At 40.1% G+C, this 18,092-nt stretch overlaps 2 protein-coding genes across 3 annotated transcripts in view; one reads left to right on the top strand and one right to left on the bottom strand.

Annotated features, from left to right (window-relative positions):
- Positions 1-1,958: 1,958 nt before the first annotated feature.
- On the bottom strand, positions 1,959-8,206 carry LOC137272612 (N(4)-(Beta-N-acetylglucosaminyl)-L-asparaginase-like). Its single transcript, XM_067805005.1, has 8 exons — positions 8,025-8,206; positions 7,170-7,320; positions 6,752-6,864; positions 6,143-6,255; positions 5,233-5,420; positions 4,653-4,760; positions 4,325-4,458; positions 1,959-3,676 (listed from the first exon to the last, which is right to left on the bottom strand). Exons 1-8 carry the CDS (start codon positions 8,149-8,151, stop codon positions 3,582-3,584), a joined length of 1,029 nt encoding a protein of 342 aa, XP_067661106.1. The 5' UTR covers positions 8,152-8,206; the 3' UTR covers positions 1,959-3,581.
- Positions 8,207-8,398: 192 nt separating this feature from the next.
- The window catches only part of LOC137273853 (DNA repair protein RAD50-like), a 37,692-nt gene continuing 27,998 nt past the window's right edge, over positions 8,399-18,092 (top strand). Inside the window, exons 1-14 of one of the 2 annotated variants that reach the window (XM_067806732.1) lie at positions 8,399-8,539; positions 10,061-10,214; positions 11,227-11,310; positions 11,683-11,784; positions 12,370-12,474; positions 12,756-12,829; positions 13,119-13,224; positions 13,466-13,534; positions 15,109-15,198; positions 15,849-15,909; positions 16,181-16,258; positions 16,784-16,860; positions 17,073-17,174; positions 17,712-17,781. In XM_067806732.1, the coding sequence (XP_067662833.1) occupies positions 10,086-10,214; positions 11,227-11,310; positions 11,683-11,784; positions 12,370-12,474; positions 12,756-12,829; positions 13,119-13,224; positions 13,466-13,534; positions 15,109-15,198; positions 15,849-15,909; positions 16,181-16,258; positions 16,784-16,860; positions 17,073-17,174; positions 17,712-17,781 (1,147 nt within the window). In that variant the 5' untranslated portion in view covers positions 8,399-8,539; positions 10,061-10,085. Of the gene's footprint in view, positions 8,555-10,060; positions 10,215-11,226; positions 11,311-11,682; positions 11,785-12,369; positions 12,475-12,755; positions 12,830-13,118; positions 13,225-13,465; positions 13,535-15,108; positions 15,199-15,848; positions 15,910-16,180; positions 16,259-16,783; positions 16,861-17,072; positions 17,175-17,711; positions 17,782-18,092 lie in introns of both variants that reach the window. The other variant, XM_067806733.1, reaches the window with a different exon arrangement.

Here is an 18,092-nt window from a genome sequence, read left to right on the forward strand (position 1 = left end):
GGTTAACTTGAAATTGTTCGTCTCGCTGCACGCACGTATACTGCAAGAATGTAACGAATTCGAAATAAATGGAGTGTGAATAGTGAGTGATTTATATTTCTTTCAGCTATGTCGAATTGTTTAAAGCCGCCTTTAGTGAGTGAGCACCACTAAGGAAGGGAACAAGGGAACATCCCACAATGTGAGAATGTCGGGAATCGAACCCGGACCTTCGGCGTGATCAGCGAACGTTTAATAACTTTGCTTTCTAATGATGACCAATGTTATATATACTGCGACCAGTTGGGGACTGAGCATAGAAAAGAACGAGAGGTCGATTGTATGAGCAACGACGTTCAGTATACAGAGGTTTCAGTATTCTGTAAGCCGAAGTAGACTGACATGTGAGTCACGCAGTACAATCTAAGTACTAACAAAACCGAGCGATATTGTGACCACCCGATACCCATGTGAAAGTCGTTTTACCTAATCTATTTCAGGAGTCCAGGCGGAGAAAATCTTGAACTGTATAAGAAATTGTGCCACTCCAGTAAAGTCACTAACACTGTCTACAGGGCGGAGGAACTTGTGGATTGGTTGAACAGAGTGAGAGACATTGTTGACTGCTTCCTTGACGGAGATGATCCTAACTCGGGTTGCATGTCAATAGGTTCACTTTTCCTTCCGTTCTTATTACCATACATATAGTGAGTGAGTTTAGTTTTACGCCGCAATATTTCAGCTAAATGGCGGCGGTCGGTAAACAATCGAGTCTGGACCACACAATCCATTGATCAACAGTATGAGCATCGTTCTGCGCAAACCACAAGCACAGTCAGATAGCACTATCTAGAGTATGTCTCTCCGCTCGTCACGCCGAAGACCTGGGTTCGATTCCGTACATGGATACAATATGTGAAGCCCATCGCTGGAGACCCCCGCCGTAATATTGCTGGAATGTTGCTAAAAGCGGCATAGAACCATACTCACTTTTGAATGTCTCAAATCCACGTACTCTTGAACGGATTAAGTACGGTTTTATGTCGCTTCTAGCAACATTCCAGCAATATCTCAACTGGGGACAACATAATTGGGTTTCACGTTGTCCCCATGTGAGGCATCAAACCCAGGACTTCGGCACGACATGCGAACGCTTTAACCATTAGGCTACCTCACCCCTTATGACCGGAAGAAGGTTGACGAGAATATTACAAAGGCAACGGGTGAAGTCATTGGTTTAGTGGACAGGGCATAAAGAGGATTAAGCATGAACAAGTCGACTTCCAGCCAGTAATTGTGTCTGAGAGGCTTATCCGGCTTATAATGCAACATAGGATCGCAGCAGGTTAGCGTACGGACGCACGCACGCACGCACACACAAAAACACATGCGCGTGCGCACAAACAGGTTCATTCCATATATTGGCCGTTTTCATTATCATTTTTCATCGGCGAAGAAAACTGGTCAGCTACTATTAAAAGGAAAATTATAATCAGTGGATTTTGTTTTCTAAAATTAATCATCTGAAATATGGTTTACACATTCAGGTAACGTGTATATCATGTGAAATCAGATGCTTAACGTATGTCTGTTCGTGAACTTGCTTGCGTGCGTAACAATTTGGATTAGCCCCTATATATGCAGGCTAAATAGAGCTTGTCCCCAGAGACACCACGCTGCAGCGATAACATGGCTACCCGTCCAGACAGTCTACAGATACAAGCCGACCAAGCCTGTACATACAACGTACAGCAAGCATTATCTTGTGACTTCCGATTGTATGACTCGAATGAGCTGGAAACATGGGATGCAGAATATGGTGACGCATTGAAACTGACGTCACAGACATGGCTCTTTTATGAATGCTTCGATTGGTCTGGCAGTTGATTGAGATGATATGTGATATATTGTCATACATCAACAATCAACGAGAAATCAAACGAACATGCCGTGCTTTTCAAAATATCAAAGTAATCTCACTAAATGTCACCAAATCAATATATTTATTAATTGCATGATCAGTCGGACATTCTGTTGACATTAACATACGAATAATGCATGTTGGGATCCATGCATCGACATTTCCATAACAGGCTAACTCCCAGACCCAGCTATATGATCAACACACACAGATTATATGTCATGAATCCACATCAGTACAAAAAATAATAACACAATCATGACTCCATGCACAGTCTCTCACAGTCCCTAAACAGCATGACTTTCCTCACCACCAGAATTTTCTGCAATGCTGATGCCCTAAATGAGGCCAGTCTAAATTTTCTCATTCTGAATCTCCCAACTCACTGGGGCTTATTTTCAACTTAAATGGAATTATTTGTTTCTATCAAAATGATATATTTTTATTAGTAATTCATTCATCCATGGGATCATTCCCAGATGAATGATGAAAGGTGTAATACGACCATCACTTGGCAGGCAGCAATCTCTGGCTATAGCTCATGTCCAAGATATGTCCTAAATATGATCAGTTTCCTAATTACATAGTTCTAACAAATCCTAATTCTTTTCATATTTATAAAAATAATGTGTTTTTTTCTTCAATGCATGCCCTCCCCTTAGATATGGTTAGAATATTTCATCACTAGAACAGTGATGTTCTGTATTTAAGCCACAGGCTTAAATACAGGAATGCCCACCAGCTTTGTGACCTTGGTCTTGGAATGGAATAGAACAGAATATTTCTAAAACAAAAATGAGATCCTATACAGTACTACATCACAAATTGGATTCCACAGGTTGATTCAAACACAATCAAAAAATGATACATAAAACAGGTAAACTGTTGATTTTCAGAGTTCTAAGATAATATTATCAATGCTTGTAAGTGATAATCACTAGCTGTTGCACAGAAAAACTGCACCATACATTACTAATGAAGATGTCAATAATTTCATATGCAGAATTTTTTTTCTAATAATCAAATATTATCCATTGATGTTTGTATATTAACTAGTGACATATCAAGGCACCATGTGAATCAAAATCCTAATAAGTGGCTTTGTTTGTTGTTTAATGTCAGCAAGATCGAAGCTATATACAGCAGTATGTACATAAATAAGTCTGGACTAGACAATACAGTGATTTGTAGTATATCGCAAACTACAACCTTAATGGACTCAAAGAGACCAATAAGTTCAGTTCATTATAATCAGTGTTCCTTACACACATTTCTATTAAAATATACAGAAAACAGTATAAAATCAGTGCACTGTATCCACTGGTTCATTATACAGCAGGAACAGTGATGAGTGTGCCATAAAACAAAACTCAGTCATCATAAGGCTATTTCTTATAAATGTAGTCTATAATATATCACACCTTTCTTCCATTGTGAAAAATCCATCCGACCTGTGAAGATCTGCATCAGCAACCCCTGCTTTTCTGAGACATCTTCCAGGATTTCAATGGTCAGGTTCGCTGATGTGGTTGACTCAATTACATAGATAGATGCTCATGCTGTTGATCACTAGATTGTCTGGTCAAGACTTGGATATTTACAGGTAGCTGCCATATATATTGTGTGGCATTAAAGAAAAAAGACATGCAAATCTATTCACAATATTTCATATGACTTCTAGTTATATACATGGCTGTTCTATAACTGTGACAGTAGGCGTATCAGGACTTCTCACAGAGAACTTGAAGGGAGACCCTAACCCATGACAAGCGGCACCTGAAATATAAAACATTGTGTTATGTTGCAGAATATAAAGTATATACATCTGATAACCATCACTGACAGCTAATTGAAATTGTTCATTAACTGTCAACAGTTGCTGATATTTTGTAGTGACTGTTTCACACAGGGTGTTTGAGAGTTATCTCCCTCAGTGTGTGAACACTGAGATAGACAACACTCTTTGAAAAGTTCCAAGAAGCTGCCTGAATGTATACAAGTAAGATATGGTTGACTGAAATTTTCAATGATATGGCATGTGACTGATCACTGACCACTGTGAATGAAAACACTGGTTTCCTGGATTCAAGAAAGGTGCCTGTGCATCATTCAAGACATCAGACTGGGACAAATTCCAGACAGCTGTGTATATTTGGACTTACGTCTGCTGAAGCAGTTATATTTGATCATCAGCATCTGCAAATGATCCCTTCCCTCTTTGATAATAATGCCAGAATTTTCTTTAGCTCATTTCTCTCACTGTTGGAAAATGACATGTTCTCTTTATCTGCCATGAATACACTGCACCTCTATATGATGTAGCTGATGACAACCAAATCAAGACACCATCAGTTCATGTGCTAAGAGATGAGCAGAAATGCTTTTAGATTATATATCTTGTGCAACTAATACAATTTTCCTCACCATATGACCCTTTAGTATCAGCTGCTATCACAGCGCCTACAAACTTGGGGTAGGCCTTAATGATCGGCATGATGCTTTTCTCTGCTGCTTTCTGTGGTGTGTCGCCACTACCCATCATCATAACAGCATTGAAACTGAAATGTAACAACAATCTTTGTATTATGTAATCATTATTTGGGAAGATGTCTTGTCAGATTTCAAATATTTTCACAAAATACAATTCCTTAACCTAATGACGATAAAAGTCATCATGAGGCAAATTCTGATGTCATGCTCAAGGTGTTGTTATCCACTTTAGTGAAACCCTGACACAAACCAAGATGCTCACCTAGGCAAGAAGCGCATCATGATGTCTCCATCCCCTGTGGCTGCAGCGCCCCCTACTCCACCACTGGCATAGGATCCTGCTCCAACTATAGGAGAGTCACCCACTCGCCTACAAACAGCGTAAGACTATAATGATTTTACACATATCTCCTAAAGACTTTTCTTAGTGGACAGGAAACATTAAAACACCCCATATAACAACTTTATCATAGTTTTAGAGCAAACAATGATCAAAGCAATGTAAAACAGCTTATTTTTTTCAGAAATTTATATTCAAAAGAAATGAAAAATCTTAGCAAAGTGTATTTAACATGAAATTTGTGAACATGAGTCAATATAATTCTTAAGTTTGTCCAGGACTTTACTGGTTACCAACTGGGATATAATGACATGTCTGCGAGTCTGACCACCCGACTCTGTTAGTAGGCTCTTATGACGAGCATGGATTGCTGAACAAATGTATTCCACAATCCTCAATGACCAGCAAAGGTTATCGGAGACCAGTTCCATGGTCCTCACATGGAATAAAATATTCACATGCATGACACATATGTTACATCCACTGACCTGTAGAGACTTACCCTGGGACTTTGTGTGACAGTCCATTGGTGGACGTTCCAGACCCAACCTTCCCATCTTTATCAACCACCACCATTCCAATAGTATCATGGTTCCATTGGTGAACTGGTTTTACAAAGTCTCGATGTGTGAACAGCTTACTGTTTGGTTTGTAGGGCCCACAGCTTGTGGTTGGATCCGGGCTAACATTCTGTAAGGAAGTAGTCAAACAGTGCTTCACAGAAATAAACCCAAACCCAACTTGTGAGTGAATAGGTTTGGGTTAATAATGATGAGTTGAACTGTACCATATCTCACTGCAAATAAAGTGAGCCACATATAAGATGATCCCCTTGTATAAACCTTTACAGTCAACAACATTTTAAACCATATTTAAGTAAAGACGTCTCATTTTGATGAGGGCTGAAGTAAGAAGTGATACAAGTGCTAGATGTTAATCGCTTTTATGAAACCTATGTTCAATACTATGATGCTGGGGACAAAACTCAGCACAAATACAGGAGCTGATTTGTTCTTTCTTTCTTTGTTGTTTAATACCACATTCAACAATATGGTGTAGGTCTGTATATAATTGAGTCTGAACCAGACAATCTAGTGACCAAAATCATGAGCACCAATCTACCCAGTTGGGATCAACCATTTAAGCGAGCCTGACCATCCAGTCACCTCTTAAGACAATCATGAGTTGTCTAAGACCAGGGTCAACTTGCACAAAGCGATCTTAGTGCTACAATGATTTTAACTTCCATTCTCCGACATAGGTTTAAGACCATCGTATGATTGCTTTGTGCAAGTCGACCCAATTCATACCTGAATCTTCACTTTTTATGAGTCAAGTATATCACAAAGCATTGAGTGCAGGTAGAGTATCCTGATTCAGTTCTCCTTTGAATGGTTGAGACAGACACCCACCTGTCTGTAGTTTGGCTGACACTTGTTTTGGAGCCAAGAGTTGTGTATCTCTGCTGACCTGTTAGTTGTTAAATTCTCTTCCTTGAATCCCATCTCTACGGCAAAATGTTTCGCTGAAACAAACACATTTATGAGATATTTTCACACGATACAAAAAACACAAAATTTCTTTATGTTTTCTGAGGAGTACCACAACCACAACAAATCATAAACTGTCCACCATATCATGCACTTTATCAATATATATAAAACATACATTTCATCTATATTTTTGACATCTCAAAATGTTCAAAATGATATCGGTTCTGTGAAGATGCAAGTTAGAACAGGACTTGTGATATTTGTGATCTGGTGATCAGGTTTGTTGACTTGGTTGGCACATATCATTGTACTCCAAATGCGCAGACTAATGCTTATGACATTGATCACTGGATTGTCTGGTCAAGACTTGATTATTTACAGACTTATCTCCACATAGCTGAAATATTGCTGAGTGTGGTATTAAACAGCAAACCAATCTCCATGATATTAAATATAAATTACATTTTAACAAAATCCCTTGTCTGTTTTATCTACATCACATTGGAGTCACACAGTTACCATGGTTACCTGATTCACCCACAATAAGAGTATGTTGAGTGTAGTCCATTACGGCTCTGGCAACACCAATTGCATTCTTCACACGCCTCAGGTCTCCAACAGATCCAACATCATGGGTCTCACTGTCACACAATGATCACGATAGTGTTATTTACCAAAGAACATTTTCACTTTACTGATGAAGAGAGAACAACACCCTTAGCACACATGATACATCAAGCAGCTTTCCTGCTCATTTTCAAAAGCAGATAATCATTCATGGTACAAAACAAAACAACTATTTTTAGTACACCTGCTAGTTATTCTGTGTGAAATTATAACAAAACCAACATCTTGGTCAATTGATACATTGTTTAACAACTGTGTGTAATGTTTATTTAGTTCATTTGTAATCAAATATTATCTAACTGCTTGATCTTGATCTTACCCATCCATGATCATGGCATCAAGAGTTGTCTCCCCTATTTCATCTGGACTGCCTCCATATCCGACAGTTCCATCACACTGCTGGCTCTCACACTCACTGCAGCCAGCAACCAAGGCATCAAGGTAACTACCGGTCTGAATCTCACTCCAGGCTAGAGAAACGCAAACAGGAATAGTGAGTGAGTGGGTTTAGTTTTACGCTGCACTAGGCAATATTCCAGCTATATGGTAGCAGTCCGTAAATAATCGAGTCTGGACCAGACAATCCAGTGATCAACAACATGATGCACAGTCGGGAACCGATGACATGTGTCAACCAAATCATGGAGCCTCATCACCCGATCCCGTTAGTCGCCTCTTACATAGTCGCCTTTTATAGCAGGCATGGCTTGTTGAAGGCCTATTCTATGTCACGGGTCAAACAGGAATACAGTCAGACGTTGTATAGTAGTCATTATACCTAAGGACACTTGACTTTTTATGAGATTCCTTTGTTTTTTGGTGTTTTTTTTTTTTCTTTTTTTTTGGGGTGGGTGGGTGGGGGGTTTTGGTGTTGTTTTTTTTTTTTTTTGGTTTTTTTTTAGTTGCTGCCGCACAGGCACATTTGTGGCTCATCTAATCTAAACTTAAAACTATGCCATGTTGTTGTTAAACTTGATTAATATCAAATTTTGAAACTGATTCTCTGAAATAAATTCTCATTATTTGATCTCAGCGCTCTAATGCATTCACATCCATTCAAAAATATACATCTGCCTTCATGACTGTCAATAGCAATTTTCGAATGAATATCATTCTTTTTGTAATGCCCTGTTATGTGAAAAGGAACGTGCAAAAGAAGAACTCAAGAATATACCTTTCAAAGTTGCGTTCGTGAACGGCCATGTATTGATCACAAGAGGCAGTGGACCTGCGTTCCCACTGATAAATAAGTACAACAAAACAAGTAAATGATAAAGTCGTAACCCCATGGGCGCTGCCATTTTGAAATCATGTGACAGTACATCACCGTACAGAGGTGATATTTTGTACTCTGCGCAGCGCATTTTGAGGGCAGCGCAAAGGGAGAAATTATTTTATTTGGTAACTTTTATTTTAATAATAACGTCTGAGCCATTTTTATTATGTAATTTGAGATAGTACGGGTGTTTTAGTACTATTACACTCATTATCATTTACGGTTTAGCTAAATATATTCCTTTATAGCATTAGGAATCGCATGCGAGATGGAATAACACTGCGCTCCCATCGCGGGAAAATGTCACAGTCATCAAGTTTGTGTTGACAGAGTTGTGTTTTTCCATTTGGATGTAGTATATTTTTAACAACACAGAGGTTTGCCAAGTGGTGCACCTGTGGATCCTCCGTACAGTAATATGGTTTTCAGTTGGTTGTCACCTCACCTAAAAAATTCAGTGACAGAATATATGAAAAACTTTTCGCTTACTGGTCGAGACTCAAACTACGCCCTGGCGTTGTGTCAGTTTTGTTGAAGAGAACGTCTTAGGCTAAACGCAGACCTGTGTTGCGCTTAGTGGTATAACACTCAACAAGACTGATAGCCGATATCTGAAATGAACATATTTTAGAAGAAAAAAACGTTTTAAAATGATAATACAATACAATAAAAGGGTTAGAAAACTTGCATAATCTTCTGAACAGTGGAAATTTAGACTTGCCACACTTTTTAGGCTTACATACTCAACTTTGAAACCTGCTAACACCAGCACCGGTCTAATCGAGGACACTGCCAAATAAAATTTGGGTCTGGCCATTTTACAAAATTATTATGATCATCAAAACTGTTTAATGCGCCACCTGCATATTCAGTATTCTGTCATGACTAACCAGTCACAGCAACCAATTTCAATTGTACTTAAGACTGTTTCATTTCTCATGGATATGAGCAGTCCAATCAAGGACCCATAATCCAATACATTGATTAATTCTATCAGCACCCCATCCGTAACTACTCGCCTCTTTCTGTGACCTACAAGAAGACTCATACCCCTCTCGTATGCTATCATTGCCAAGAATCATGCATACCAATCAAACTGCACATAGTAAAACACATTTTGAAACATGAAAATGGCAGAACCGTTGAACTTTGAAATTCTCTAAACTATGCAAAGCACAATTTATGCATAAACGTTGTGCAAAAGGATCAACACGGGATGTAGCATATTGTAAGAGCCATGCTTAGAAATTCAGAGTTATTTTTGCTTGGTAATCATACTACACTATTTTCATCCCCATGCCTGCTTGCACTTAGACAGGGCCCAGCCTTAAACATGACCTTGAGAGGGATATGAGACGCCATCTGGCTTGCCGGGATGACACGAGTATTTACGAATGATTGGCACCCTGGATAATCAGGAAGTAGTGATTTCACCATATCATACAATGTCAATATTTCAGTCATGATTTCCATATCGTAAGTACATGTGCTGTGTAAGCAGCTAGTAAATGCTTTGAGAACATTACTTGCAGGAACTAGAAGCAGTGTATTAAGCCAAAACCCAGCCAGACATTCAGACTTCAAAATATTACCTGCCTAAAGAGGATTTAACCAGACCAGGCACCAAGATATAGTGAATTTACTCAGAGATATGAAACATCTAAAAATTTTACCAGACCATCGTTCTGGCTAGGTGTAACTTTAGACCATCTGCCAGAATGCTAGTCCACCTCAGGCAGTCAGACAAGCCTTATTTCATGCACTGTTATAACTAGAAGAATGACAGAAGAAAAGTTAACTTTAAACATTGTGATTATTTAATAATATTCATACTAGAATGCAGACTCAGTGAATATTTGATGAAAACACATTTTTTTTGTCCAGAATTTTATCATTTGATGTGTTTAAGATCATTAAACATTTTTCACGTTTAGGTGCTATCACTGTGAGAAACCAACAATGTCCACCATAGAGAAAATGAGTATTCAAGGGGTGCGGAGCTTTGGTCCAGATGATTCCAACAAGCAAGTCATCACATTCTTCAAGCCCCTGACACTCATTCTCGGACCAAATGGTACAGGGAAAACAGTAGGTGTCTATAACAACATCTGATAATTTATGTATTTATTATATTGTGGAAAACATTTACAATATTGCCATGTTTTTGACAAAATCTAAAGTACGTGATTAACCTTATATTGCATCTGATGTAAAATAATACATAAAATGTTACCAGTCATATGTTTAACATGTACACAGATGCATGTGGGACAAGTGTGTTCTGTGATAAGCCGATTCAGCCATAAACACACCAAGTGATATTGAAGCAGAAATGGCATAAATTTTATTACACTACTATGAATAAGCTTAAAAATTACAAGAATTATGTATGTTTCTGAAAAATCTCAACAGACAGTCTTTTTGTACATCTTACATCCTCTGCTTGTTACCTGCAGTCTATGTCACTAAAAGAATGCAGGGGACAGCTTCCCTGCCACTCGCTGTAAAGAGTTGTATCCCATTGGAATAACAGAAACCTAAGATCTTGGGATCAAATCATGGTTACCCGGATTATGTTTTTATCATTGTGCCTGTGTACATGCATTTGACCAAGCACTAAGTATTGAAAACCTGCATGACATCTCTTTCAGACCCGTGAAGGTCCCGGGGTAGAATAGGCCTTCAGCAACCCAGGCTTGCCATAAAAGGCGACTCAGCTTGTCGTAAGAGGCGACTAACGGGATCAGGTGGTCAGGCTTGCTGACTTGGTTGACACATGTCATCGGTTCCCAATTGCGCAGATTGATGATCATGTTGTTGATCACTGGATTGTCTGGTCCAGACTCGATTATTTACAGACCGCCGCCATATAGCTGGAATATTGCTGAGTGCGGCGTAAAACTGAACTCACTCACTCACTATCTCTTTCAGAGCAGACATGCTGTAATGTATGAGCAATATCATTCATATCAAGGTGATTGTCACAAAACTTGTTACAAACATGAGGAGGTTCAGGGGCAGATTTTTAAGTATTTTGACCACACAGATTTGTGCTGCAGTGCTGTCTCCCAGGAATTCCTTATAACCATGTATGTTTCAGACTGTAATCGAATGTCTAAAGTATATGACAACAGGTGACATGCCCCCTGGCAGCAAGGGAGGAGCGTTCATCCATGACCCCAAGGTAACTCTACCTGTCTTTTTATTTTTTAAACGTTTTAGTTTAGTGGAGTTTTTGTTTCTGTATTTCTTGTAGCCAGAGCACTGAGCATGTAAATTGAACACTTCTCATTACAGTGATTGTGTGATTAAGTTTTATGCTGCTTTTAGCAATATTCCAGCAACGTCATGACACAAGACACCAGGAATGGGCTTCACACATTGTACTCATCTGGGAATTGAACCTGGACATTGAGCATGACTAGCAAACACTTCTACCACTAGGCTACCCAACACTCCATATAAAGTTTAAGAGTTGCATTTATGTTTGTTAAGATCTGAAAACTTATCAATAATTAGTTTAATTGATGTGATGACTTATTATCCCTGGGAACAGGTTGCCCATGAGCGTGAAGTGAAGGGTCAGATTCGTCTCCTGATGAGAGACATGACGGGTCAACAGTGTAGCGTACAGAGATCCATAACAGCTACACAGAAGGTACACTGAGAAGTTAAAGATAGACAAAATAGTGTCAGGCTCTTGTGACTTAAACTGGGTTTATGTGAGGTTACTTCATAGGCTGATTTACAACCTATTGTCTGCGGTCAATATGAACCGTTCTTGATTCAGTGAAAGGTATCAAATGACAATATTCTCCTCAACTAAAACAGCCACATGACAGTGAAAGGTATCAAATCAATAATCTCCTCAAATATAGAGACTATTTGACGGTCACATGACAGTGAAAGGTATCAAATCAATAATCACCTCAAATATAGAGACTATTTGACTGCCACATGACAGTGGAGGGTATCAAAACACACTTTCAACACGGTCATATATGTGAGTGAATTTTGACTGGTCACTTTCATTGTTCTCCCATATGTGAGTGAAGTGTAATTACTGAAGGGCATAGCAGGATTTTTGTAGAGTGGTATCTTATTTCAGATTGAAATATTATGAAAACTTGAATTACTTGACACAACCATCTGGCAACTTCACTTGCAGTGAGAAATCCTCATATTTTAAGATATTCCGTAAAATAGTGGGTTATCTATCCTTTTCCTACTGTGTGTGTATCAGGTGAAAAAGATAGAGACACGAACACTGGATGGTGTGATTACTAGATGGGGACCTGATGGACAAAAGAAGAGCATCACATCCAGGTGTGCTGAACTAGACAGGGAGGTATGTGCAGCCTTAGACACACGGCCAGGTAACACAGACTCCACATGTGATACAGATGTCCCACATGGTAGAGGTAGTGGAAACAGGTGCCCTCCTTGCGCCTTATCTGCCCATGATGTTCGGTGGTAGAAAATGGCCCTGGTACTATGGAAAGTAATCCGTTCCCAGCCAGAATAGGCCCCAACTATGGAATGTTACCAGTATCATGACGTTATATTTTGTCTGTGAAAGTTTGCAAGACCATCTGAAATGTCCATGTAAGCTGATTTGTGTCTGTTTAGATGGTGACTGCACTTGGTGTGTCCAAGGCTGTGCTGGACAATGTCATCTTCTGTCACCAGGAGGAATCCAACTGGTAAGTGTGTTCTGGTGCAGGCCCTCAGACCCTTGTTTTGTGGTAGCAGGAACCAAGATCTGATTTCAAGACATTGAAAAAAGCTGTAGCTAATAAACCAGGGTTTTCTTAGATCCCTTTCGTTCCATGTTTATAGAATGTGAACATTACTCAGTACTCAGTTGAATGAGGTGTCGGTGTGTACTTAGCTGTCCAAACGTGTTAAGTAAGTAAGAACTACAACATGGATGAGAGTGCAGCAATAGGCTGACATGTCAGCACTGTTGTCATGGCAACTGCTTCTGTCCAGGCCACTGAGTGAGGGTAAGCCCCTGAAGGAGAAGTTTGATGCCATCTTTGCCTCGACCAGATACACCAAGGTGCTGGAGACCATTCGGAAACTCAAACAAGAGCAGGTCAGTTATACATGTATTTTCTGTACATTTCTTTTTCCAAAACGTTATGGAGGAGCACATGTTCATGTTGATCCATCAAGTACCAGAGTGATAGTGTTTAGAGAGCATGGAGAGTTGGTCAGGATAACAGCCACTGGTCTGGCTGATGCAGAACTGGCCCATCAACACACCTCTCAGCAACCCACTAACTCATCTACTTGATCCCCAACCCTCCCTGTCACTGACTGCCGTGTGTTTACAGGACGGACACATCAAGCTGTACAAGCAGGACCTGAAGTACCTGAAGGAACACAAGGACAAGGCAACACAGGTAGGACACGGTTAGGTTGGGTAACAACTTCAAACAGTTCTTGCCTGGGAAGTAATAGTCAAGGCCAGCTGTTCCTCATCCCAGATCTGCCAGCCAGGATGGCAGGATGAAGAGGTGAGGCCATGTGAAAAAAGAGGGGCAGGATGAAGAGGTGGGGAAGGGTGTAGCACTGTGAAGAGATAGGACAGTGTAACAGGAATGAAGGTGTGTGAAGAGGTGGGTGAGGGGGAAGCAGTATGGAGAAGTAGAAGAATGCGAAGGAGTGAGGCAGTGTGAATGGGTGGTGCAGGGTAAAGCAGTGTGAAGAGATGGAGCGTGAAGAGGTGGGGGCAATGTGAAGGGTTTAGGCTGGGTGAAGGGTTGTGGCAGTGGGAAGGACAGTTGCAGCTGTCGTGACGACATGCTGCTTCCATGTGTTACAGCTGAAGTGAAGCCATGTTCCCTCCATGTGTTATACCTGTTGTGAAAACATGTTCCCACCATGTGTTACAGCTGAAGTGAAAACATGTTCCCACCATGTGTTACAGCTGAAGTGAAAACATGTTCCCTCCATGTGTTACAACTGTAGAGAAAACATGTTCCCTCCATGTGTTACAACTGTAGAGAAAACATGTTCCCTCCATGTGTTACAACTGTAGAGAAAACATGTTCCCTCCATGTGTTACAACTGTAGAGAAAACATGTTCCCACCATGTGTTACAGCTGAAGTGAAAACATGTTCCCTCCATGTGTTATACCTGTTGTGAAAACATGTTCCCACCATGTATTACAACTGAAGTGAAAACATGTTCCCACCATGTGTTACAACTGTAGAGAAAACATGTTCCCTCCATGTGTTACAACTGTAGAGAAAACATGTTCCCTCCATGTGTTACAACTGTAGAGAAAACATGTTCCCTCCATGTGTCCATGTGTTACAACTGTAGAGAAAACATGTTCCCTCCATGTGTTACAACTGTAGAGAAAACATGTTCCCTCCATGTGTTACAACTGTAGAGAAAACATGTTCCCACCATGTGTTACAGCTGAAGTGAAAACATGTTCCCTCCATGTGTTACAACTGTAGAGAAAACATGTTCCCACCATGTGTTACAACTGTAGAGAAAACATGTTCCCTCCATGTGTTACAGCTGAAGTGAAAACATGTTCCCTCCATGTGTTACAACTGTAGAGAAAACATGTTCCCTCCATGTGTTACAGCTGAAGTGAAAACATGTTCCCTCCATGTGCAGGGATTTACGTTTAGTCCTGTGTTTGAGGGTCCCTGAGACTCATACTCTTAAAGTTTTCCTTATCCTAACTCATGCTTATTAAGCTTGTCTCCTTCTCTCCAAACATAGTGGAACATAAAACACCCTCCCTTGAGCCTTCGTACTTTGGTGCTCCAACAGTCACATGACATGCCATGCTCTTGGCTCTCTCCGAATACTTGCCCGACACCCAAATTGCAGGGAAATACAGAGTATCATGAGAGGGGAGGACGGGAGGGTTGACCTCATGAGTCAGAATAAGTATAAAATATCAATTTAATCCCTTTGTTTGTGGTGAATGCGTGTCCCCTCAATGTGTTACAGCTGCAGTCAGACCTGGAGGAACTCAATAGCAAGTCTGCAGCATCCAAGGAGTCTGTGGCCAAGATAACTGAGCAGCTTGTTCCCATAGAGGTCAGTACAGCCTTCTGTTCAGTACATTATAGCTGAAATTGTTAACGACAATCGTCATTGTTGAACTGTTATATGTAAAGGTAAACGGTTTTCACGTCCTTTACTGGTCATATGGTGACTGAATTGCAGTCATTGTTTTACTGTTTGTCATGGTTGACAACTCGATTGCACCTGGTCATGTGGCTTTGTTGATTAGTCTTTTGTCATGCACCTCCCTTAAACACATTCTGGTGTCCCCAGTCAGGATATTGCTGGAATATTGCTAAAAGCGGCATAAAACTCACTCACTCACTTGAACGCATTCAGTACATTTGGTGTCTCATTAGGCAAGTGAAATTGTTTGAAACATTGGTGAAAGGGTACCCGGTAGGATTAGATTGTCATGTGGCTATTATTAGTGTAAACTTCATGGACTATACTGACAGGTTAGGTTGTCAGTACTAGTTTCTAAGCCACTGTATTTAAGTTGAGTATTACTGACTGGGTCATTATGTACAATACTTATTCACTATGCCAGTTTATTGTGGAGATGTCACATGTGACAGTTTAAAGCTGAAGGTCTTCATCTAAATGTCATAACCAGGCGATAAATGTTGATAAAAATCAGATGTAAGTAGTAAATTTTATGTTCATTTTCTCCTTTTTTTCAGGAGCGTCTTGATCAAATACAACAGAATGCAAATGAGATCTTCAAAGTGAAGACTAAAATTGGTACGTTCAGATTTATTAATTTGATAAACAAGTAGAATAGGTAGTTTTCTCAGAGCAGAACCAGAATGTTTTCCATTAGACATGATTTTCTATGCATGATGTTTGCCAGGGCCGTAGGTAGCCAAGTAGGCATCTGTCCCTAGAACTTCTTTACATGACATATTTGCACATCAAACTATTGATATAACACATTTTTAACAATCCAAGTGTGACACCCTTCTGCCCCACTCCACTAAGGAAGTTAGCTACGACCCTGTTTGCTCTGTTGCAGAGAAACTGGAGAGTGAGAAAGGTCAACTGGAGAAAAATATTCAAGAACTTCATGACAATATTGAACATGAGTTTCAGGGTAAGTAATATGTATAGTATGCAGTCTTAGGTGAATAGGATTAGTATCAGGACAATGAACTCAAAATGCAAATTTTGTAGTAGCTTTTCCGGCACATTGGTCATATATTCCAGGGAAAGTAGTATCTGTTATAGCACATTGATTGTAAGTTCTAGGGAAATAGTTTCTGTCCCAGCACATTGATCATATGTTCCAAAAAAAGTAGTATCAGATTCTGTCCCAGCTCATTGATTGATCCAAGGAAATTAGTATCTATCTCAGCACATTGAATATAAGTATTGAGTATAAGTTCTAGGGAAACAAGTGTCTTTTCTTGCATGTACATGAACTCCTAGGTTCATATTAGATCTCCCAGTAAAAGAGTATCAGCTACGTAAACATGTTTCAGGGTCAGTTGTATCTCCTCTTGTATCTGTCTCTCTGTCTGTGTGAGAGAGTGGAGGAGTATCAGGCAGTGACATTAGTTATCGCCTCCCCTATGACAGATACTGATACTAGGTGTACATTGTGTGTTATGTGCCTCAGGACCCATAGAGGAACTGAAGCGAGTCATGGAGGACTTTGAGGACAAGCTCCAGGAGAAGAAGGATACAGTGCAGCAGGTGAGGACAACACATGGGACAGACTTGTCCACTTTTCTCTTGAGTTTTCATGTGAGCTTCTCATAGAACTGGCCTTTATATTCTTTGGACAGGATACCCTTTCTGAGTTCATCACTAGAAGATTCTTTTCATTGAATTATCCTCAAATGTGCCAGGATACTTATGGTGACAATGATAGTATGATCATTGTGTGTTATGTTGTGATGGTGCAGATGGAGCGACGGAGGGAGGAATTGACAATGTCGGCAGAGAAACTTGGCAGGGAGAAGTCACATCTGCAGCTGGAAGTGGGCAAGTTGCAGCAGGAGGCTCAGGTGAGTCAGCATGGTCAGTGTCTGAGCAGCTCAGAGACCCCAAAATACGGTCTCATAGATCCCAAAAGTGGGCCCAGAAGGAAAGAAATTGCACAGGTGGTGAGAGATTTTTGTCCTATATCACATTTCCTCTTGTTTAGATATGTCAGCATCATGCCCCTTCATGTACTAATGAACATGGAAGATTTGGACCTCTCCTCAGGCAGGGAACTGATATACCATGCTTGACTCACATAAAACAATGACAAACCAAATCCTTTCAGGTTTATCCAGTCACTTCCAAAGTGATCCTCTCTCTGAGAATGTCATGATGACACCACCTGTCTGTCAGAAGGTCAAAATGACCTCTCCTCTCTGTCAGAAGATCACAGTGACCTTTCCTCTCTTTCAGAAGTTCACAGTGCCCTTTCCTCTCTGTCAGGTCAAAGTGATACCCTTCTCTCACCTCCTCTCTGCTCTAAATAACTTTTGTGTAATGACATGTTAGTTCACGCAGATGATCTCCTTAATAGTGTATACTGTGCTTCTATTTATCAGACTCACAAAGTGAACGTTAAGAAACGGGATGAACTGATACGTAACCTGGCTGCCCAGTATGAGTTTGAAGGTGAGATCGCTCAGCTTTGGCGGGTTCACAGGATTGTGTGCAATAAGCTAATCCAGTGCCTTAATCAGTAGTGATGACTGGCATGATAGCTTGGAGAGCAGAAGATTGCCTTAAGTAGAGTTTGATACATTTTCTCACATTTATTATTAGAGAACAAATTGTTTCGGTTTCTATACTGATCATTTGGACGGTTTCTATACTGATCATTTGGACCAATTGCTATTTACACCAAATACCAACTCATTGTTTTATGATGATATGGTAGTGACTGATGATGTTTCTTAGAGTAATTGGTTCAGTTAATTTATTTT

Source organism: Haliotis asinina, chromosome 2 (assembly GCF_037392515.1).
Source record: "Haliotis asinina isolate JCU_RB_2024 chromosome 2, JCU_Hal_asi_v2, whole genome shotgun sequence".
Classification (NCBI taxonomy): Eukaryota; Metazoa; Mollusca; class Gastropoda; order Lepetellida; family Haliotidae; genus Haliotis; species Haliotis asinina.

What these genes read in the sequence shown, in the direction of transcription:
- LOC137272612 (XM_067805005.1), bottom strand. Translation starts at nt 8,151, where the DNA reads ATGGCAGCGCCCATGGGGTTACGACTTTATCATTTACTTGTTTTGTTG. An exon ending in GATGCCATGATCATGGATGG is followed by an intron (nt 6,865 to 7,169) that starts GTAAGATCAAGA and finishes ATTGTGTGACAG; the next exon opens with TGAGACCCATGATGTTGGAT. An exon ending in TCTTATTGTGGGTGAATCAG is followed by an intron (nt 6,256 to 6,751) that starts GTAACCATGGTA and finishes TGTTTGTTTCAG; the next exon opens with CGAAACATTTTGCCGTAGAG.